Consider the following 22745-nt stretch of genomic DNA (forward strand, 5'->3'; position numbering starts at 1 on the left):
TTCCCACAATGTGTAATTAAGCTGTGGAAGTCGCTACTACAGAAAGTTGTTGAGGCAAGAATTTAACAAGATTAAAAAAGGGATTGGATACTTAACATAGATATCAAAAATATCCAGAGTTATAATTAGGTTAAAAATTGGTGGAACAGACATTAAACCAATCTCGGACTATTATAAATCACGAGCAGACCTAAAGTTGGGAATGCGGGGGCACAGATTACAGTAGGGTTATTACATCTTGTTGTTTTTGGTCCTGGCCACTGTCAGAGACAAGATTCTGGATTAGACTGACTTTAGGTTAATCCAGTATCACAATCCCTATGTATCCTTTTGTAGTAATTTTCATGGAGCTGGTTGGAGGATGTTGGGTGTTGTTCTTCCCACTCTTCACAGGAGTGTTGCAACTCACTTCATGTCTGTCCAGTCCCCACCCATCTTATCTCCATAGAAGGCTGTTCTGGGGAAGAAGGAGGAAAAGGTGACAAGGAGGCAGATGACATCCCATCCATCCATCTTCTCTCCTTCCCACTGCCCTGTAAACATTCTAGAAACCAAAAGCAATGCTTCATGCGTCAAGGCTGAGATCTACACGCGGGGGCCAGGATCCTGGTGCTTTAACACATGCTAGTTATTCAAATATGTGTTTACTGTCAAAGATATAATAGAAAATAATACTTAGCTTCTCATCTGCAAGGAACATTATTGCATTAATTCTTGGCGGGTGAGGAAGCTTCCTTTTCTCCCCCTCCTATATTTATAATATGTTACTGTTAAAGAAATCAGAAGGTAAACTTTTGTGTGTTTTCTCTTTATTGGTTGTTTTTTCTCCTAAAAATAGGATCATATCTGTCTGGGTTTTATTTTTCAGGGCACAGATAAATCTGTCTTACTCTGGCAATGGCCCAGATATGTTTGGGTTAGTGTCAAGCATCCTAGAGGAGCCAAACAAGCCAGAACCAATTACAGATTGGTAAGTTTATACTGAAAACTTGCATGCTGTTGTATGTCTTACATTTTAAAGTTTTGTTTATTTTACGTAACAGTAGACATTTGAAAAGACAGCTTATGTGTTGTCTGACATAGTGTTGAGTTTTAAGATATCATTTAAATAGGCTATCATCAAATTAAATTTGAAACATCTGTTACTAGTACTTATTTGGAATAAACTAACGTAGAAAGGCAGTCTTCTGTTCATCCTTCTACCAGCAGATGGCAACTGGAAAGAGAAACTGATGTCTTAGGTTCTTTAGTTTTATTAAGAAGATTAATGGAGGTATGACTGTGGATATAGCTGAAGGCAGAAATAGCTAATTATTCAGAACATTTTGAAATATATTTGTATTTCTAGATACTATAAAAATCTTAGGATTTTGAATTGATTGAGCGTTGCAGCTAAATCATTTTGAGTAACTGGCCTCCAAATGAAGAATTTTGCAGTAGCCTAGACAGGCTTTTTCACTCAACTAAGACAAATGTGGAAGGTTTTATAGAAGTTTTAACTATTGTAGAAGTGGAAAAAGGGATAAAGGGAATTTGGACGCAGATATCTTAGTTTTCAACTGAACAGAGCAAGAGTCAAGCTAACTCTAATTCTAATAACGCGAGACTTTAAGGCAGGACCTGGGCGAGTGGGAAGCGAGTGGGGAAAACTGTAAGAGATGCTGTTTGACCTTGTGTTAGATAAGAATGGAACACAGACAGTAGCAGGAACTATTGAGAAAAGTAAGATATCAGGAAGGAATATGTATAAACAAGATGTATCTGTTGATTATTATTATATGCAACAAAAGATATAAATGCTTGCCCTAATTGTTTATCTGGCAGAGACCTCCTGTCCGTGCGCGCACTCCACCTTGCAATTGCTTGAGAATAAACTGTCTCTGATGTTGCAAACAACCCAAGAGTGAAGACTGCGTTTTCTTCCACACTATATATGCACAAGGCTATTAAAAAAAAAAAAACATTATGCTACTTTCCGCATTTGTTTTAGTTGAGTAGAAAAGGCATCGTACCAAATGCTATGGCAGAATTCTTCAGTTGGAGGCCAGTTACCCAAAATGATTTAGCTGCAGTGATCAATCAGTATATAATCCTAAGATTTTTATAATATCTAGACATACAAATACATTTCAGAATGTTTTGAGTTGTTTATATATTTCCTAGATTTGTGAACGATAATATCTAAGAAAACACAAAATAACCCAAATAGTAGCCAGTCCTGCAAATCAGTATTTTTTTCTTTAATAAACTTAAAAGGATAACATCAGAAACAAAACATTAGTGTTGTATCACTTCCCACATCACCCATCTGTCTGGTCTTTTTAGACTGTAAACTATTTGAGAGTGGGGACCAGATTTATGTTCTGCAAGGTGCCTAGCATACTTTTGGGTCCTGACTAAATAATACTTTGATGAAGTTTGCTAGTGGGATCAATACAAATCATATTGTAGTAACATAAAAGTTAAATTTCTATCGTTGTTGTTTTCCAAATGCAAAAGATATTTATTTGTATGTAACAGAAGAAAATAACATGGCACTTTGAGTGCTAAACTGATGAGATGCTTATTCAAAAGACAATGTCCTTAAAGTTGTGGGAATATGCCAGCAAAGGAGATACTGCCTTTTCTTACTGTTGTGAATTTTGGAGTGTCTTCCTTTATAAAGAGAAGCAATGATATATTGATAATGTGTAGTGATAAGAGCCGTCATTTTTATTGTCATCAAGAAGAGCCTATGTTTTGGGTACTGAAAAAGAGAGTTTGTGATGCTTTAGGGTGCACCTCAGACCAGTAAGGAGTTGTGTTACCACGTGCCCTGTAACACTGGGTGCCTTAAATGCTATGCTGCTGTGACTCACAAGCGTGACACCAACAGCCAGCGTACAAGCATGTAGGTCACATCCTGGCTTCCGTTGCCAAATTACTTTTTCGCAGGGTGATCCCAACACACTCCCTGCCCCCACAGTCCCAAATTTCCTGGAACACTCCCAGAAGTTAAGTTCACTGCTTCTTAAAAGACATAGAAAACAGCTCATCAATTTAACTGGGGTTTCACAAACCCTCTGTTTTAATCAAAACACTGAACTGGTTTATTGTGAAAACAAGTTTATTAAACAAAAGGCCATAGTTTTAAGTGATACCAAGTATAAGCAATAAAGAAAGGGTTACAAACAAACAAGTACAAATATAAATTTAAGATTAAAACTTAATTTCTGCAAGTTATAGTAGTTTCCTCAGCAGGTTTATCACCTATACTTAATACCCAAGGACTTCAACTGCTTTGGTTGAAGGATCCAACATTCTGTGATCTCTGACCCCTTTAGTTCCTCAAGTGATGGTGCCAAAATGGCTTTTTCTCTCTCCCTATATCTTCTCAAAGTTCATTGGCCCCGCTCAAGAGACAGGAAGACTTCATGGAGATGCAGTTTCCATCCTCCATGGAGATTGGTCATCAGGACAGCAAGTGGGGAAAGATGACTTTGTTGATCTTGCATGTAAATGTGCTTTCATTATCTCTGCCTGACAGCCAGGCTGGTCAGACATGCAAATACCCATTCCTTTGTCTAAGGCAGACTGGGCTTATGCCTTGCTTGTCAAACTCATTTTAAGAACATAATTCTAGCACATATGAACTCTTTGTACACAAACTGTGCATACATTATGCAAGAATATTAACGATTAATGAGTTTTAAGTTTTCTGATTATTTATTACATGCCATCTTTTGGGTAATTATAACAACAGAGTATTAGGTGTACTGAGCGTGTCAGGAGTTGCTGATGCAAAGAAGTGAACCATCAATGAGCCGCTATCTCAGAGTTTATGCAGAAAATTTGAAAGGCTTTTCTGTGTCTTTTGATACCAAATAGCTTGAGTTAAATTTATACTTTTAAGGCATGTACTTCCTGTTTTTACCATGCCTGATAATTTCTAACAAATATATGCTGGGAGGGGAAATTCTGCCCCCGCTCTCTTCGTGCCAGACACCTCTCCATGTGGTGGGTGAAGTGAATGCCCCAAGAGTAGGATAACTACATTGTTGCAGCTTTTCTCCATTACTCAACTTCCTTCTGGTACCCAAAAGAGCTTCTCACAGAAATGTAATAGTATAGTGCTATATTACACTTCCTCAGATCTCTGCTGCACTGGGGGTCTTAGGGAACAATGTTGATCAGACCTGACGGCATAGCTCCATTGGAACTGTGTGGCAGTTGGCTTGGGGAAGAACTAGAGACCCAGAACCAGTGCAAACATAGAGAGCATGTGAATTTCTTGGAATTGGTAGGATTTGTTGGCAGGCCCTGTAGCCTCCTGTTTGGGTTGCACTCTTTCTTGCACCCAAACATTTGGTGGGGAAATTCCACAAGGAGGATCTGAGTTCCCCCTCCTCCCTGCAAAAATTAGAATGATGGAGACTATATAGATAACAGTGACTTTACTGACTTCTCTTAGATAGATAGATAGTATTTGGGGGAAAAAAGCAAGATAGCGATTTGTCAATACATTATTTCTCTTGAATTCTTACTCTCCCTATCTTAAAACATAATTAGTTGTCACAGAAGCATGCTAAGAGGGGAGGCCATCAGACATTTTCAACTATTACAGGATGTATCTGATGGCTTACGAATATTGTTAAACATTGAGCAGGATGATATGTGTATTTAAAACAACGATTAGAAAACCTTATAGCAAGTGATTTAAATGTTTTCTTGCTGGGGGCAAAAACATACTTTTATTGAACAAGGAAAATGTAATTACAGAAATAAGAATTACTGCAGAACATGGAATCAACTTTGCGGAGGTGTTGTGAGGCTTAATTTTGTTTTAGAATACTATGGAATCTTTCTATGAAAAGTGCTATATAAGTTCAAATGTCAGTACAGAAACTCTTAAAGAATAAATAATTAAGTCTCTGAAGATTATGAAGGGCGAATAGTAGTGATTGAAGCACCATAATTTGACACGTTAAAAGTAGACTAGAAAAAACAATAAAAATAGACTTTAGGAAATAATTATAGGCTGTCAACAGTCTAGTACACTAGTAGTTTTTATCGCTAATTTCTGTGACAAAACTGCTTGAAATTTATGTCTTTAGCAAAGGTCTTAGTAGTAGCTTTGCATTTTGAAAAAACACTAAACTCTGAACAAAGCTATAATATAACATAAATGTGTTTGGTCATTCCTAAAAGTGCAATTCTATTTGTTACAGGAATTCTCTGTCGAGATTGTTTCCCCCTATGTGGGCATCTGATATTGGAAACAATGGTGACTTCTCAGGTCTGTCTTCTAAGCACCCTTTACAAAGTAAAGATTTTCCAAACCTGATTGGTACACAGAGCTGTTACCAAGGACACTTGCAAAAGTCACCTGATGTGGAGACTTTACACAGAGGATTTGAAGACCTTCAACTTATAGAGTCTTGGCTTTCTCCTTCTGACCCTCCATCTGATGATATCTTGAACATTTATCCTGAAAATTCTGCTTTTGAAAATAATGCCATAATTCAGCAAGAAGGATTAGCATTTCAGAATGTACAATTTAAGCAGCATGTGTGCAATTATGATAAGATTAAATTAAATGGAGACTGTGAAAAGAACTGTTCTGATTTTAGTAATTTTTCTTCTCAATGCAGAATTAAAGATGGCACTGGTATTCAGAAAGAGTATTGGGAAATTGACAGAGCAAGAGGAAAGCTTATGAAAAATGACAAACAAGAACAAGCAAAGTATTCCAATGATCTATCTAGTCCACCTGCTAATGGCACGTGGAGCAAAGTGTTCCAGGACAACCATTTGTTTTCTAAAAGATATGAAGATTTTACAGCTTCTCATAAATCACAGCCATCTATTCACCCATCGCTATATTTTTTCAATCAACCATTTACTAAAGAAAATAGTTTTCCTGGAGGAACAAATAGAAACCCACAGGAAACTCACATGCAAAATGGCCATAAAAACTTCAATTTGGGGGAAACCTGTAATAACACTGAATGTAAGAGCCATGTTAATGCTAAAGAACATTCTCGTAAACCTTCTGAATATCATTTATCTGTAAAAACTACTTTACAAAATGGAAATTTTCATTCACCTTACCGTGGACATACATGGCTGGATGGTAAAATCGTAAGTTCCACACCTACATCAGATATTGCATATAGGAAGCAAAACCAAGTAGTAACAAGCCCACAGTCCTCTTCAGGGGTTTCAACTATGTCCAGTGGATCTCCCACACATCAGTCTGTAACCCAGCCCTCTTATTACTCGCAGTTGTCACCAGTACCCTATTCAAGGAAAGATGGAAGGTTACAAATCTCAAATAGTGTTTCTAGTAACTTAGGGGTTTCAAATTTCTTTGTAGAAAATCAGAAACAAATTAAACCTATTGGACATTCCCAGCATGATTCATTGACTAATAAAGGTCAGTATCGTAAAATACCCATTAATTTGTCACACAACTGGTTAACACAGCAGAATTCTGCAAGTGATGAGTCTGAAAAGTATCATAGGTTTCGCAAAAAGCAAAACCAAGATAACTGTAATAAAGATGAAAGAAGAGGTAGAAGGAATTGGATACCCCATCCTGGGTATGCAGGACAAAATCAGCAACAGTTCAGCGTGTTCCGAAAGAAGCAAGAACAGAATGGTGGCAACATGTCAGATTTCATCAATCCTTCTTTTCTTCCTTCTTTCCCATTAATGTCTGATTTTAAGCAAAATCCCAATTTTGCTCCATTTAATCTCCATCCATTTCCATCAGCAAATAATTTTGCTTTTCCTCCATCACCAATTCCATTCTCAGAACTTGTTGAGCTTTTTCACTATGACGATTTTAACCATTTGAATCCCTTCATTAATGACCTATTTTGTGAGGAATTAAGTGCACCATACTTTGCCTTTCCAACTCCTTTTAACAAGTATAGGCCTCCAAGAAATCGCAGTGGACCTGCTAATGAGCTTCATATTCGATTGGAGGAGTGTTATGAACAGTGGAGAGCTCTGGAGAAGGAGAGGAAAAAGGTAATAATATATATCATAATAGACTTGTATGTAGGATCGTGATTATAAAAGAACAGCTAGGTAGAGTAGAAATTCCTGCATCTTACTGGAGAAAAGGAGCCAGGCTTGCTGCCTTTTTTAAATGTTGTGACTTTCATTATACTCGAAATATATTGAGCCCCGTCTGAACACTCTATTTTGAGTATTCATAATTATAAGAAGATACCAAGCAGTGTGAATGTCATACAATTGTGCATGAGACTGAGGTTCACCTTTCATTTTCCAGCCGTATAGGAGAGGACCACTTGTTCAGCAGTAATTTTCTTGAATTAAATTATACCCGATAGCAATGGTTGCTTAACCAAGTACCATCAAGCCCTCTTTGGCCAAAGGTCTTATGTTATCTGGTAGCATGGATCCTATTCTTCTTCGAGTGTTTGTTCATATCCATTCCAGTTAGGTGTGCACGCCGTGCGTGCAAGTCTGCCGGAAACTTTTTACTCTAGCAACTCCAGTGGGCCGGCTGGTCGCCCCCTAGAGTGACGCCACCATGGCGCTTGATATATACCCCTGCCGGCCTGCCTGCTCCTCAGTTCCTTCTTACCGCCGTGTCGGTTGCTGGAACTGTGGAGTGCGGCTTGCTGTCCTCCACGTCCCTCGCTCTCCTTTGTTACTGTCAATAGTTGTAGTTGTAAATAGTTTAATAATACAGTTAGAGTTCTATAGTGATTAGTAGTTAGTGTATATAGTTTATAGAACTTATTCGCGGGTTGGGCCGTTGCCCTTCCCGGCTCCCGGCACCGGGCCCATGCCTGGTTCGCCGGGTTTCAAGCAGTGCTCGACCTGCAAGAGGCCGATGCCAACTAGCGATCCCCATAACGCGTGCCTGAAGTGCCTCGGGGAATCGCATATCGCCGAGAAGTGTCGCATCTGCAAGGCCTTTAAGCCTCGAACAAAGAAAGAGAGAGATCAAAGACTGCGGACTCTCTTGATGGAAGCAGCACTGAATCCAGTACCGTCAGCGCAGCCGGCCACATCTACACCAGCACCGGACCGCGCTGGCACCGGAAAGACACCCCGGCACCGCCCATCCCCAGCACCGGGATCCGATCAAAGACCGTCGACGTCTGCTACATCATCTCGGCAGGCTCGAGTGGAGCGCCCGGCACCTACCTCTGCCGGGGCACCGCCTGCAGGGTTGCCGTCGACTCCGGGCCCAGAAGGTCCGTCGAGTCCTGCCCCTCCGAGCTCCCCCTTAAGATCTGGGGTCGAGCCATTAGTCCCGTCCACGCCGGAGACCTTCGCTTCGGCGCGAGACTTGATAGCTCTGACTGAGCCATCCCAGCCTCAACCCCCGGTACCCCCGGTGCGGGTCATCTCCAGAGGCAAGCCGACGTTGAGAGCGCCGTCTCCGGAATCCAGGCATCGATCGCCTTCGAGGCCCGGACGACGTGGACGCTCACGCTCTCGGCGCCGCTCGCAGTCCCGGCACTGCTCTCCTAGGTGGCACTGGTCGCACTCGTGGCGCAGGTCGACGTCAGTACGGTCCCGGTCTGGCTCTTCTCCATACCGGCACTGGGACTCTAGGAGCCGTTCGCGTCGGCGATCAGCTCCCCGGTCGACCTCCCGGCACCGAGCCGGTGGCAGGTCCCGGTCGACCTCCCGGCACCTCGTCGGTGGTAGGTCCCAGTCCCCAGCGCCATCCCGGCACCGCATCGGACGTACATCGTGGTCCCGATCCTGGCACCGAGCTGGAGACAAGTCCCGGTCCGGATCCCAGCACCGAGTACCAGACCGCTCCCGGTACCGATCCTCGGCACCAAGAGGATCGTCGGCATCGGGACTGAGGGAGGCCTATCAGCTGAGTTCGGCACCTCCATGGCCTTCGAGGCAGCCATCGGTCTCCTCTCAGGCAGACAGCGTTTATACACTGGGCCCGGACAGACACGCGGCCCTCTTCCAGGACCCTCCGCCTCAAGACCAAGGGCCACAGCAGTGGGAGTTTTGGACTCCCTGGGCGTACCATCAAGCCCAGGGTCCGCAACATACTTCTCCCTGGCCTGCGGCGGACCGAAGACCACCAGAGTCAATGCTGTCTCGCCCCCTCCCTCTCCGGAAGGCGAGGACAGGTCCAGCCACCAGGACCCAGAGCTCCCTCCGCAGCCGGAGGGCCGGGCCCAGACGGAACCCCCTGTGGATGCTCTGCTGCCAGGGGTCTCCTCGTCATCTTCCCCTGACGAGGCAGTAGCAGGCACCTCGTCCTCTAGTCCTCCCCCTCTCAACCTCAGGGCACATCAGGACCCCCCTCAGGCGCGTGGCGCAAAAGTTAAATTTACAAGCGGAGGAGGTCGCTGAGATCGAGGATCCGGTGGTCAGCATCCTCTCCACAGATGCTCCCACCAGGGTTGCCCTGCCTTTCATTAGGACCATTCAGGCCAACGCCACCGCTATCTGGCAGTCACCGGCCTCCATCCCTCCTGCCGCACGAGGCGTGGAGAGAAAGTACATGGCCCCCTCTAAGGGCCATGAATTCCTGCACGTCCACCCGACACCGTCTCCCTCGTGGTACAGTCGGTGAACGAGAGGGAGCGCCATGGACAAGAGGCCCCAGCGCCCAAATCTAAGGAGGCGAGGCGGATGGACCTCCTAGGCCGTAAAGTCTATTCGGTGGGGGCGCTACAGCTCAGGGTCTCCAATCAACAGGCCCTCCTTAGCCGCTACTCGTTTAACTCCTGAGTAGCGGCAAACAAGTTTAAAGAGCTGTTGCCGCAGGAGGCACGTCAAGAATTTGCGGCGATTCTTGACGAGGGCAAGAAGGTCGCAAGGATCTCGCTGCAGGCCTCATTGGATGCTGCAGACTCGGCCGCTCGGACCCTTGCCTCAGGGCTTACGATGCGCCGCATATCCTGGCTTCAGGTCTCTGGCCTTCCACTGGAGCTCCAGTATACCATCCAGGACCTCCTCTTGGAAGGCCAGGGCCTGTTTTCAGACAAGACAGACCCCAGGCTAAAGAGCCTTAAAGACAATCGCGTCATCATGCGCTCTTTGGGGATGCATGCGCCCGTGACGCAGCGCAGACCCTTCCGGCTGCAGAACCAGCAGCAACAACGCCGGCCATATCCCCAGTTGTGCCCACGGCAGGACCTTAATGGGCGCCGGGGCAGGAGCAGTAGGCGTAGACAGTCGGGTGGCCAAGGGGGGCAGAACCAAGGCTCCTCCAAGGCCCCACCCGGACCCAAGCCTTCATTTTGAAGGTGCGCCCGAGGGCGCAGTACCAGTTTCCCCTTCGGATCCTTCCCCACAGTTTTCCAACCGTCTTTCGTTTTTCCTCCAGGCGTGGACCTGAATAACATCAGACCGCTGGGTCTTATGCACTGTACAGGCCGGTTACCGCCTGCAGTTTTCATCGCCCCCACCCCCCACCCTCGTCCCTCTTCAGGGACCCCTCTCACGAGCAATTCCTCCGTCAGGAGGTACAGACGCTCCTCGACAAGGGAGCCATAGAAGAGGTTCCAGAGAGCGAGAAGGGCAAGGGGTTTTATTCCCGTTACTTTCTGATCCCCAAGGCCAAGGGAGGCCTCAGGCCTATCCTCGACCTGCGAGAACTCAACAAGCATATGGTGAACTTTAAGTTCCACATGGTATCCCTGGGGACCATCATCCCATCACTGGATCCTGGAGACTGGTACTCCGCCCTTGACATGCAGGACGCTTACTTTCATATCACCATATTTCCACAGCACAGGCGTTTCCTTCGCTTCATGGTCGACCGCAAGCATTATCAATTTGCGGTCCTCCCATTTGGCCTTTCTACGGCCCCGAGGGTATTCACGAAATGCATGGCAGTCATCGTCGCACATCTTCGGCGCAGCTGCATTCACGTGTTCCCCTACCTCGACGACTGGTTGGTCCGAGGCACATCAGAGCTGCAGGTCCGCGACCACGTCCGCAGGATCAGCAACCTCTTTGCTGCCCTAGGCCTCATTGTCAACGTGGACAAGTCCACTCTGCTCCCCACGCAGAGGATAGAGTTCATCGGGGCCATTCTGGATTCCACCTTGGCCAGGGCCTTGCTACCATTGCCCAGGTTCCAGTCGCTATCGGCCATCATTCTGCGCTTGCAGGCGGCCCCCCTGATCTCCATAAGAACATGTCTGACCCTTCTGGGCCATATGGCGGCCTGTACGTTCGTGACAGCGTATGCTTGACTCCACATGAGGCCTCTCCAATCTTGGCTCATCGCACAGTACCGGCCGGCCAGACATTCGTTAGACACAGTTCTCACCATCCCCCAGGGGGTACTGGACTCCCACCGGTGGTGGCTAGACCAGTCCGTCGTGTGTGCATGGCTCCCGTTCCATCCACCCCAACCCTCGGCATCCCTGACGACAGACGCCTCAGATCTGGGCTGGGGGGCGCACAGCGGAACCCTGAGGACTCAGGGCCTGTGGTCCCCCCAGGAACTGGACCTCCACATCAACATACGGGAGTTGAGAGCGGTCCGTCTTGCTTGTCAAGCGTTTGTCCATCACCTTCAAGGTCGCTGTGTCGCAGTGTTCACCGACAACACGACGACCATGTACTATATCAACAAGCAGGGCGGCACCAGATCCTCTCCCCTATGTCAGGAGGTGACGCGGCTCTGGGAATTTTGTATAGCCCATGCCGTTCACCTCACGGCCTCCTACCTACCTGGAGTACGAAACACACTGGCAGATCGCCTGAGCAGATCCTTCCGCTCACACGAGTGGTCCCTTCACCCAGACATCGCCCTCTTACTCTTCCAGAGGTGGGGTCGTCCCCGGATGGACCTCTTCGCGTCCAGGGAGAACAGGAAATGCCAGGCATTCTGCTCCTTTCAGGGTCGGGAGCCCGGGTCATTAGCGGACGCCTTCCTTGTCCCATGAGCGACCCATCTGTTTTATGTGTTCCCTCCATTTCCGCTGGTCCACAAGATCCTCCTCAAGGTGCGCAGGGACAGGGCTCGCGTGATTCTGATAGCCCCAGCGTGGCCTAGGCAACATTGGTACCCCATGTTGCTGGACCTCTCAATAACCAACCCAGTTCCCCTGCCCCTTCACCTGGATCTGATCACCCAGGACCACGGCAGACTCTGTCACCCGGACCTTTGGTCTCTGCATCTCACGGCGTGGCTCCTGCGTGGATGACCAGCTCCGAGTTACGCTGCTCTACCCTGGTTCGGGAGGTTCTCCTGGGCAGTAGGAAGCCTTCCACTAGAGCTATGTATTCAGCCAAGTGGAAGCGTTTTTCCTGCTGGTGCTCGGAGAAGGGTTTTCTCCCTATGGAGGTTTCCATCGCCAATATTCTGAACTACATCCGGTCCCTCAAGGTCCAGGGTCTGGCGATATCGTCCCTTCGGGTTCACCTAGCGGCCATCTCCACCTTTCATCCGGGAGGAGATGGCCGTTCTGTCTTCTCCCACCCTATGGGATTCCTGTCTCTACCCACAGGTCCGTCTTCCTGCCCCTTCATGGGATCTCAACCTCGTTCTGGCTCGGCTCATGGGCCCTCCATTTGAGCCGTTAGCGACTTGCTCTCTGCTCTACCTCTCCTGGAAGACCGCCTTTCTAGTGGCCATCACCTCAGCTAGACGGGTGTCGGAACTCCGGGCTCTCACGGTAGACCCCCCGTATACGGTCTTCCATAAGGACAAAGTGTAGCTGAGACCACACCCTGCCTTTCTCCCTAAGGTGGTCTCAGCCTTTCACATTAACCAGGAGATCTTCCTTCCCGTCTTTTTCCCAAAGCCCCATTCGTCCTGCAGGGAGCAACAACTCCACTCGCTGGATGTCCGTCGGGCACTAGCGTTTTATGTGGAGAGGACCAAACCGTTCCACAAGTCCCCCCAACTCTTCGTGGCGATAGCGGACCGTGTCAAGGGCCTTCCTATTTCCTTGCAGAGGATATCCTCGTGGGTAACGTCCTATATCAGGACCTGTTATGACTTGGCTCACATCCCTACGGGCCGTGTGACTGCACACTCTACCAGGGCGCAGGCGTCATCACTGGCTTTCCTTGCCCGAGTGCCGATCCAAAAGATCTGTAGGGCGGCGACCTGGTCATCAGTCCACACTTTCGCTTCCCATTACGCCCTGGTCCAGCAGTCCAGAGATGATGCGGCATTCGGCTCAGCAGTGCTCCATGCCACGACTTCTCACTCCGACCCCACCGCCTAGGTAAGGCTTGGGATTCACCTAACTGGAATGGATATGAGCAATCACTCGAAGAACAAAAGACGGTTACTCACCTTTGTAACTGTTGTTCTTCGAGATGTGTTGCTCATATCCATTCCACACCCGCCCTCCTTCCCCGCTGTCTGAGTAACCGGCAAGAAGGAACTGAGGAGCGGGCAGGCCGGCAGGGGTATATATCAAGCGCCATGGCGGCGCCACTCTAGGGGGCGACCTGCCGGCCCACTGGAGTTGCTAGGGTAAAAAGTTTCCGGCAGACGTGCACGCGCAGCGCGCACACCTAACTGGAATGGATATGAGCAACGCATCTCGAAGAACAACAGTTAAAAAGGTGAGTAACTGTCTTTTTGGTTCATGTTGTTCAGTGCAAGTTTGGTAGCCAGTAGTTACCACCATCCATGGATCGTGGAAGAGGCTGCTGATGTGATTTGATAGCGAAAGCCTGGATGGTTGATAAAGCCAGGGCCTTTATTAGTCCAGCTATTTTTGGATAGTACTCAGTTCAGCATGCACTGAGGGATGGCCAAGAGGGTGGTTGTTTATATCCAACTTCAAATGTAAGAGAGATGTCACTCTAAAACATATATTCTTTTCATTTGTCCCATTTTTATCTGCCCTGTGTTGGGGTTTGCCCAGGCCCATTATATCATAGGTGAGTTTGATGTCCATGTGGATGACTTTTCAGGGCTGGTATCTTCTCAAAGCCAATATGTTAAACCTGGGATTATCCTTGGGGTTTTCAAACACAACCACTGCAGCAATTGAGGACATCTCATGCACTTGCTAGTAGTTCCTGAATTTGACTATCTGAGAGCCCTTAACAAGGTGTTATCAGGAGTCAGTTGGGAATTCACATCACTAATTTGGTGTGACAAAGCTAGAGTTTAACCTTCCAAGGACTGTGCAAGTTCCTTCTATTTACTTGGGTCTCTACCCAAGATTGGTTAACATTTTAAAGGTAATTTTATTTGTTACAGTTGTTGATTCTAGATTTATGCTTTAAAGTAGTACTTGGAATTTTTGGAAATACCCTTATTTTTACAGCCAGTTTAAAATTCAATAATGACTTCTTATTGTTTTAATGCCCCCAGAGACTTAAACAGCAGACACATCTTATGCCTCCATGTAGTAGTGAAAAAATAGAAAAGCTTAGGCTATAGAATGAAATGCCATTCTAAATATTTTAGAAGTGTGTGTTTTCTCTTCAGACTGAAGCTGATCTTGCAAGAAACTTTCCAGGAAAGCGGGTATCTAGCTCAAATAACACTCCTGTTTCCCGACTTCCTGCTAACCCTTCACGAGTGGATCGTTTGATTGTGGACCAGTTACGAGAACAGGCTAGAGTAAGCATACTTACAGTGTGGAATGTTCTGCGGGGATTAGTAACATCAGGTTATATGTTTGTGGGTTTATTATATTTTGTGGAGGATTTTAAAAAAATAATTGTTTGGTGTTTGCAATATATTCGTTAGGTGTTCACCTTAATAGGAAAAATGGAAAGGCTTCGCGGTACTCCTGTCCATAAGAATATATCCAAAACTCTGGAACATCATTTAGAAGCCATTCATGTTACACAAGCGAGACGGAAAGATGAGATTGTTAATGCTGCCAATCCACAGAGACAAGGAGCACCTCGCTACAATAATGAAAAAGGTAAATACTTTTGATTGCTTTGTAGTTCTAAAAATGGGTTTTTTCAATTTGTATTCAATTCAATTTGTAACACATTTTAAATGTTGTAATAGGAACCAGTAGACTTACTCTCTTAAATAAAAACGTTATATGTGTGCCTTTGACTTTAAAAGAGAAAAATCCCTCACTTGTATCAGGTAATTTCTGCATAGACTTTACTCTCTTTTGTGTTATTGATTTTTAGACCTCTTCTTGTCACAAGATATTTTCTAGGGGGAAAAAAAAAGTCCTCTTTATTATGTTAAATAATCAGATTTTGTTAAAGACTCTGAATGAATTCCTACTTGTTTCAGTGCATGCTGTTACTTAACGAGGGTTATCACTGTAAAAAGGTAGCCTATGACTGGGAATTGATACCAAACAAATATATCTGCCGAGTAAGCAATCCAGCATCCTTAATCAGCTTGTACTCATTTTAACAAATGGAGCTTCTTCATTAATAGTGATTGAGAGTGGGCTTTCATTCTTTTTAGCTTACACAGTGAAAAATTGCTTGGTCTTACACTGCTCATTAATTGATGTTTTGTCTGTCACAAAACCACTGCAGATCTGGCACAATTGGCAGATTCTGCTGAGGAATAGCAAGCAAGAATGTTTGATGATAGGAATCAAGTTCACTGGTGAATCAAAACCAGACCTCTTTAATTGGGATTCCATCTATCCAATTTGGAATCCCCTTCCCCCCCAAAAAAAAAAAATAAAGAAAGAGAAAAAGAAAAGTTGGGGTTCTTTGTTTTTGCTTTGTTAAAAAAAAATAAAAGATGGAGGAGGAGAACTCTTAATGTAAGATAGGAGCCAAATATCCTAAGGTTAAGCATATTGTGGGCTAGTACTTTCCCGCTAGCAATGAAAGGAACAGGCTTTACCCCCAAATCTTGGTATTGCAGAGTTGGAGTTCACTGCCAAGAACAGAAGTTGTATTAGGCAGTTAATTGAAAGTAAATAAATTCTACATGGAAAAGTCCGTTTGTCCAGACTCAAAAGTGGAATCCACAGTCACAGTTGAAAAATAAGACCATCCTAATCCTTTGGACTTTTTCCTCTTAAAGATGTCAGACAGACTGGAAAAGCTGTCATAAAAAAACCCCACATTTGAGCGAATAGACAGATTCTTGTAGATTTTCACTGCAATTGCCTGTTTGGAGGAACTTATTCCAAACAAGGACAAAAGAATTGGCTTTTTAATGACACATATCTCTGGCAGTTTTATTCATGCTAGCCCCAATCACATTTCCAGCCAGACCCTTCGTGGGTAATGCACTATTTAAAAGGCAGCTTTGGCTTCATCTGTGGGTTATATTTTCAAGCAAGAATTTGCTGCTTTCTTAGTTGTGATTGTGATCTTTGTAACCTAGACAAGAATGGCAGAGAATTTCAAGTAGAACCAAGTCTTTATCTGTCTCCACACATATTCTCCAGAAAGACCATACATACTATAAATCTTTCATCTCCTTTCAACTAGTCCAGATGCAATAAGAAAGAACGCTCATCCTATACAGGAAAACTGAATATTAGATCTTACAAGGAGACAAGACAAGAGTTAGTCTTTCAAGTTGTTTTCTCCTTCATGATTTCTTGATTTGTTATGATTATCCACCAAGAATAAGTATCTTACATTAGTGGTTCTCAAACTAGGGCCGCCGCTTGTTCAGGGAAAGCCCCTGCTGGGCCAGGCCAGTTTGTTTACCTGCCGCGTCCACAGGTTCGGCTGATCGCAGCTCCCACTGGCTGCGGTTCGCCGCTCCAGGCCAATGGGGGCTGCAGGAAGTGGCATGGTCTGAGGGAGGTGTTGGTTTGAGAACCACTGTTTTTCACAGAGCAGTATATCGTGATTGACCATGTTAAATGTTGCAGAAAGAGCCAGGATAAAGTGGAAGGCTGCCGTCCATCCATCTACATCAAGAGAACATCTATCTGTGCCAACAATACAATTTTTGCTCCATGTTCTTGGCTGAATCCAGATTGCATAGGGCCCAATATCTTGGTTTCAGATCAGTGAGGCTGAAAGTAGTTTATTGCTAGCTTGCTGGGAACCCTAAAGATTTCATAGTGAATACTAGCCAAGTCCAGTGCATCCAGGGTGTATTTCTTAAGTGTTAGTCTGTCTTACGATTGAAGGACGAAGGGTGGACTTACTCACTGAGTGAGGCATTGGCTCTCTCTGTCAGGCGAAGCTCCAGTTTACTTTTTCAGAACCAAGCAGGAAGGGTAGATATAGGTCTTGCAGGTTTGGGATTAAATCTCCTTTACGGTGTGCAATAATTCCTTTGTTGTGAATGGGCTGAACTCAATGAATGACAACATGTAAGTTATCACACTATCTTGAAGGAAAGGAAATTGTTAGGACTAAGTTCTCTCTTTCTCCTGCTTTGTACCTCAGCACCATTTGTTATCAACAACCCGTGTTCTGGAGTCTGAATTATCTCATAACTTCAGTGCATTGGAAAGCCTAGAATGTAACTAAGGAAATATTGGAAATAAGGTTCTCTAATAACAGGGTGCAATCTTTCCGGAGATTTCTTGGAATTACATTACTATAATACAAAGTGTTGGCTGAATTCAAGAGATTTTTGTCTAATCAATAGATGTCATGGTTGTATATTAGTTCTGTGTGATGTGGTTGCATATTCTTGTCTTTGTAGATGTTCTTGCTCTGGCAGCTGCCATTAAAGAGTTAGCTGTTTCCACACGCAAGGCTCGTACTGCTTTATGGTGTGCACTGCAGATGACTCTACCAAAAACCTCCTTAAGCACTCCAGTGAAACAGGAGGAGGTCGAAAGGGCATTGCAAGAGCTTTGTCCAGGAAACACAAGCACACAAGAAAAAAATAGTGCAGATCCTGAAGACAAGGGAAGCAAAAAAGAAAAACACGAGGAACCCATACAGATTTCTGAATAACTGTGCAGGGGGGGAAGAAAAAGGAAGAAAGTGAATTGCACTGGGCTAAGGAGAACTTTTTTGCTAGGTTATCAGAAAAAATAAGGATGACTCTACTGATCAGTGCTGCAATTTTATTACTGTGATTCTGGTGTTGACAAATATTTCTTGTAATAGTGTTATTGCAGTTTTAATATTGCTGGTATTGCAGTGTCTTCTAAGTAAGATAAAGATTTTATTAATAAGGGGAACTGGGCAATAGCTGACCATTTTCTTGACCACTTAGCCAAAGCTATGTATCAGCTGTGACTCAAGCCATGATCTGAGTGGCTAAGCTAATTTTGAATCTTTTCTTCATTTGTTCATTATAAAATTTAGCATACTTTAGAAATGTCATTTTTAAAGGATATTTCATAATTATTGGGTTTTTTGCACAATTATGTATTCTTTTAAGTGCCAGAATGATTGCTAAATAATGTAATTGTTTGTACTGTCACTCAACACTGAATAGTCCACACTTCTGCTTTGCTATTGTGACAGGGTGTCAAATCTTTCAGCTAATTACCAAGAGTCTGACTGGAAAAATCAGAGTTTAATGTTAGTTACATGACATGCTTGTTCAGCCAATGAAAAGTTAACCAGCTGGACTAATCTAAACCAAAAGTTTCCCTCGTATAATCCTTGTGACAAAATTTTTACATAATAAATAAATGAAGAACTAATTTAAGGAATTTTTAGAGTTGCAGTACATTGCATTAAAATACTTATTGGTAGTTAACATAAAATTGTCACTCAGATTTTGAAATTAGATTTACTGATGCCTCATGGTTAAAAACAGCAAAGTATGCACTTAATGAAAAATTACATGGTAATTAATGTTTATGGTACTTTAATTTTCAGAAACATTCCATATTTATTTTAATATTTTGATTAAATGTTTATTTAAAATTCTATTTTAATAATATACAGTTGGGTCTTTTGCCAAACCTTCCTAATAATCAGATTTAATGATTTACTCAGGAACTACGTATATTATAAATAAATATACACACAGTACAATATATAGGGGTTTTTTGAGGGGTAGGGATGTTTGCAAGATATTTACACAAAGCTCACTATACTAGGTTACCAAAGCTGTTTAACTGATTTGTTTTAGCATGAGAAGATTTCATATGTTTAGCTGCTATTACTAGTCTTCATCCAGTGGCTTAGACAATCAGAAGTGTTACGTGTCAATATGAATGTACAGAGTGAGAATTAGAAAACGATGAATAATTCATATTTTCATCTTATCACACTACTTATGAGAATTTTAATGCTTTATCAATCGTGTCTTAATGTTAGATTGTCTTTCAAAATGTACTAATTACCGAGTATGTTCTTAGGTGTTAGTATATTGATGAATGGCTTTGGAGAGCAGTTCTTGTTTTAAAAAATAATTATGTTGAGGGCAAGAGAAAAAGTTCATAGACTTAAAATGTAGATTTATCTGTGTTTCATTATGTTATGATGTTGAATTCGACACTTTGTTGATAAATATATAATTCTGTTTGCATATACATGTACTTGCTAAATATTCCAAACAGTCTGTAATTTTGGACCTGTGAATGTTTCTAGAACATCTGTAGTCTTTTATAGTTCTTTTAGTACCAATATAGTACCAGTGGTAGTACCATTGTTAATGGTAATGAGGTGATGAGTGCATCATTTTGTAGAATAGGAAGTCACTAAAGCCTCATTTTTATCCACTGATTAAACAAAGAAATCATTAGAAGGCAGAATCTTATTAAAAGTATGCTCCACTTTTTCTAAAGAAAATTTAATCAGTTTCAACGGATATTTTTAAGCCTTAGTCTAAAACTAAAAATTGGTAGTGAAGAGAATTATTTTAGTGCTGTGTGAGTGTATTTTCTGTGTGTGTGCACACAATCTGTTTGCACTAATATCTGAAGGTCAGATGTGTTTTTGTGAAACTATAGTTAGTGGTTTGAAAAATTTTCAGAGTTTACAGTATTTGAATTGTGGATGGAAGTTAAGTTTTTGAGTTATGATTACTATGTTAACAGGAAATAGAATTTGAAATGCATTGATTTCAGAACTTGATTTGCATTTCTGTTTACAGAATAATTGTAGTCTTGCAGGATTGTTCTGTAGTGTTGAATGTATTGGGTATATTAGGTCCTTATTGTATTGTTTGTATGTAAGTTACTGTGAAGGAATGTGATCTTAATCAGTTCATAATATAGTTAATGTGCCTTTAAAAGTTTTATTTTTCAAAAATGGTAAGTAACTGTGTATGCTCACTTCAGCTTTCTATTGCAATTTAATAATACATTTAAAGGGGTTAAATGTAGCTACATTTGACTGTAACTAACATAGCATATGGTATTAGTTTTTTTTCTTGAATAATATTTGATTGTCCAGTTATGGACTCTTTAATGTATAAGGCACCATAGCTGTTGAGAGTTGCCACAAGTCAAATGTATTAATAACAGAGTTTAGTTATGTTGCCTGCAGATGCAACATGTGCACATTTAATTGTTTTTGACCTGATCTGCCTGTATTCTTAAAATGCGAACTATCTGATGGTCATCTTATTATGAAAATTTTTCTGCCCATTTCTTGAAATACTTCAACAATTAACATCATTGACATATAAAAACAAAAATCCTTTCAAGTATGTATTTAAATGTAAATGCATTTGAAATTAAGGCTATACAGACATTGTTCGTGGTCCTGCTTCCATTGAAGTCAATAGTTTTGTGAGATACTGACTTCAGTTGGGTTTACTGTTCTAAAGTCTTATACTGTTTAACGTTTTCTATATACAGGCTTTGCAGTTCATGTTGAACATTAGGTACCAAGAAATTCCAGAAACATATGTTTTCCCTAACTTATTGTAAAGTTTTAGAACATAGTAACATCTTGGAGTTAGGAGGAATAGTCTGCTTTCATTTAAAGCTGAGGAATGTACCTTCTGTAAGATGCTTTGGCTGAGTTAAATCAATAGGCTTTTGAGAAATTTGCACCTTGTTTTATCCTGATTTGCCTGGATAGAAATACAGCCTTAACCATGTTAAGATCTTGATTTGTTTCTTGTGCAGTTTTATCTGTCTCAATCACCAGCACTTTTCTGTTTTGTGGAAACATAAATAATTACAAAAGGAAAAACTGTATATCTATGAAGTTACTTTTTTATTATAAATTGTTCTACAATTTGCTTTTAAAAAGCACTTTCTTTTTCTTTAGTTTTTTACTTTTTAATAGTGCAACCAAATCTGTTAGTTTTATAGAGTGGTGAGTCATTTTTCTTTATTAGCAATACTACAATTAAAGGTGCAAAAAAAAGGTGCATTATAATGTACTTATTTAGCCTTCATTGTTAGAAGTTGAAAATGTATGGAATAAAGTAGTTTTTGAGCAACTTTTTTAGAATTGGAAAATTGAAACTATAATTCCCCTGCTGCTTATTTGCCAGATAAGCTTTATTAAGGAAATTGTTTGCATATAATATATGAACGCTAACTAATGAGAGCGAGGATAGACCAGTGTCAACTTAAAAAAATCAATTCCAGATAAAGGTTGCTTTCCTTTTTTTACTGTACAAAATAAAACTGCTCTAAAACTTGTTTATGCACAGTAATAATTTAATGAACATAGTTTTTTTCCCACAAAATTAGGCTATTTCCGATATATATGGGAAAGTAAGTTTACTTTTATTTTTATGACTGATATACAAAGATTAATAATGTCTATATTTTAATATACTGTTTGGTGTCTGAAGTATATCTTTTACATGTATATTGATCAATCTCATTTAATTAAAAACAAATTTTACAGTGTTAGTGAAATATTACCGAAGAAGACTATTGTGAGTTAATCCACTTAGTAGACCCAACAGAAATGAGTGAAAGTATACATTTAACTAAAAGAAGCAAGATGTCCGTTAATACTTAATGATTAGTCAATTTAGGCTTATTTCAATGATTCTGTAAAATAACTGGATATTTAATGAACATTGCAAAAATATCACTTCTACCTCTTGTGTAACACTTAACTTTAAAAAAGGTTGTTTATACTACACAGATTTCTGTTGGGACATACTTTGCTATTTTAGAAAGTTGATGCACCTTAGCTAGTGAATTTGGTGTGCAATTTTTGTTTTCTGTTAGACAACTCCCTTATGTGGAACACCAGGAAGCCTTGCGGTTAGATTGTGTTCACTTGTGTAAAGTAACCTACCATGCTGTGTACACTTACATACAGTTTATATTAAGAAAAAGGTACAGTAGAAAGAGATGCTAAGGTTTATATTACATGTATGAAAGTCACAGATTTATGAGAATCCTGTAAGAAATCATGGCCAGTGTAATTTTCTAGCATTTTTAATGTATGTGATTGTTTCCTTATTTAAATAATCAGTTGTGTTGTATGTACATGGCTAATAAATAGTTACAGCTATTGTTTTATTCAGTTCAACTCATGTTACTTATTAGCTGCTCTTATATATGTGCGGTGTTTCTTGTTTGTTTGGGGGGTTTTTGTACTTCACTGAAAAGACCTGTTGTATGTTCTGGACAACACTTACAGTTTTACAAATAATTAAAGTATTTCATATTTTAAGTCACTGATTGTATTATTCTGGTAAATTTATGTGGGGTGGTGGGAACATTAGATGTCTATGGGTAATACTTATTTTACATGGGTCAGTGTTAATAAAGAATATCCATTATTCTAGTTTCCAGATGTGAGGTCACACATATGAGGTGCAGAATCTTTCTAAACATCAAAACTTAAATGAATTAATAAACTACTAACTGATAATACATGAAAGGAGAAAGTGTTAGTAAATAACCTAAGTAACTTTCACCTCTTTTTTTTCACCTCTTTTCCCCCTGTGCAAGTGAGATTTCTGCAAGGGAATTCAATTTTGTTGGATAAGTAGATGTACAACTTAGCTGTCATTATTT

At 42.0% G+C, this 22745-nt stretch overlaps 2 protein-coding genes across 2 annotated transcripts in view; both read left to right on the forward strand.

Annotated features, from left to right (window-relative positions):
- The window catches only part of LOC115645355 (meiosis-specific coiled-coil domain-containing protein MEIOC-like), a 37178-nt gene extending 31457 nt beyond the window's left edge, over window positions 1-5721 (forward strand). The window contains exons 4-6 of the mRNA XM_030549886.1: window positions 869-970; window positions 5208-5275; window positions 5631-5721. Coding sequence (XP_030405746.1) covers window positions 869-970; window positions 5208-5275; window positions 5631-5698 — 238 coding nt within the window. The 3' untranslated portion in view covers window positions 5699-5721. The remainder of the gene's footprint in view (window positions 1-868; window positions 971-5207; window positions 5276-5630) is intronic.
- Window positions 5722-6054: 333 nt separating this feature from the next.
- LOC115645354 (meiosis-specific coiled-coil domain-containing protein MEIOC-like) lies at window positions 6055-22402 on the forward strand. The gene is made up of 5 exons (XM_030549885.1): window positions 6055-6120; window positions 6918-7014; window positions 14414-14548; window positions 14678-14858; window positions 17540-22402. Exons 1-5 carry the CDS (start codon window positions 6068-6070, stop codon window positions 17794-17796), a joined length of 723 nt encoding a protein of 240 aa, XP_030405745.1. The 5' UTR covers window positions 6055-6067; the 3' UTR covers window positions 17797-22402.
- Window positions 22403-22745: the final 343 nt, after the last annotated feature.

The sequence above is a fragment of the Gopherus evgoodei genome, chromosome 2 (assembly GCF_007399415.2).
Source record: "Gopherus evgoodei ecotype Sinaloan lineage chromosome 2, rGopEvg1_v1.p, whole genome shotgun sequence".
NCBI lineage: Eukaryota > Metazoa > Chordata > Testudines > Testudinidae > Gopherus > Gopherus evgoodei.

What these genes read in the sequence shown, in the direction of transcription:
- LOC115645354 (XM_030549885.1), top strand. Translation starts at nt 6,068, where the DNA reads ATGGAAATTTTCATTCACCTTACCGTGGACATACATGGCTGGATGGTA. An exon ending in CATGGCTGGATGGTAAAATC is followed by an intron (nt 6,121 to 6,917) that starts GTAAGTTCCACA and finishes TAACAAGTATAG; the next exon opens with GCCTCCAAGAAATCGCAGTG. An exon ending in TGGAGAAGGAGAGGAAAAAG is followed by an intron (nt 7,015 to 14,413) that starts GTAATAATATAT and finishes TTTTCTCTTCAG; the next exon opens with ACTGAAGCTGATCTTGCAAG.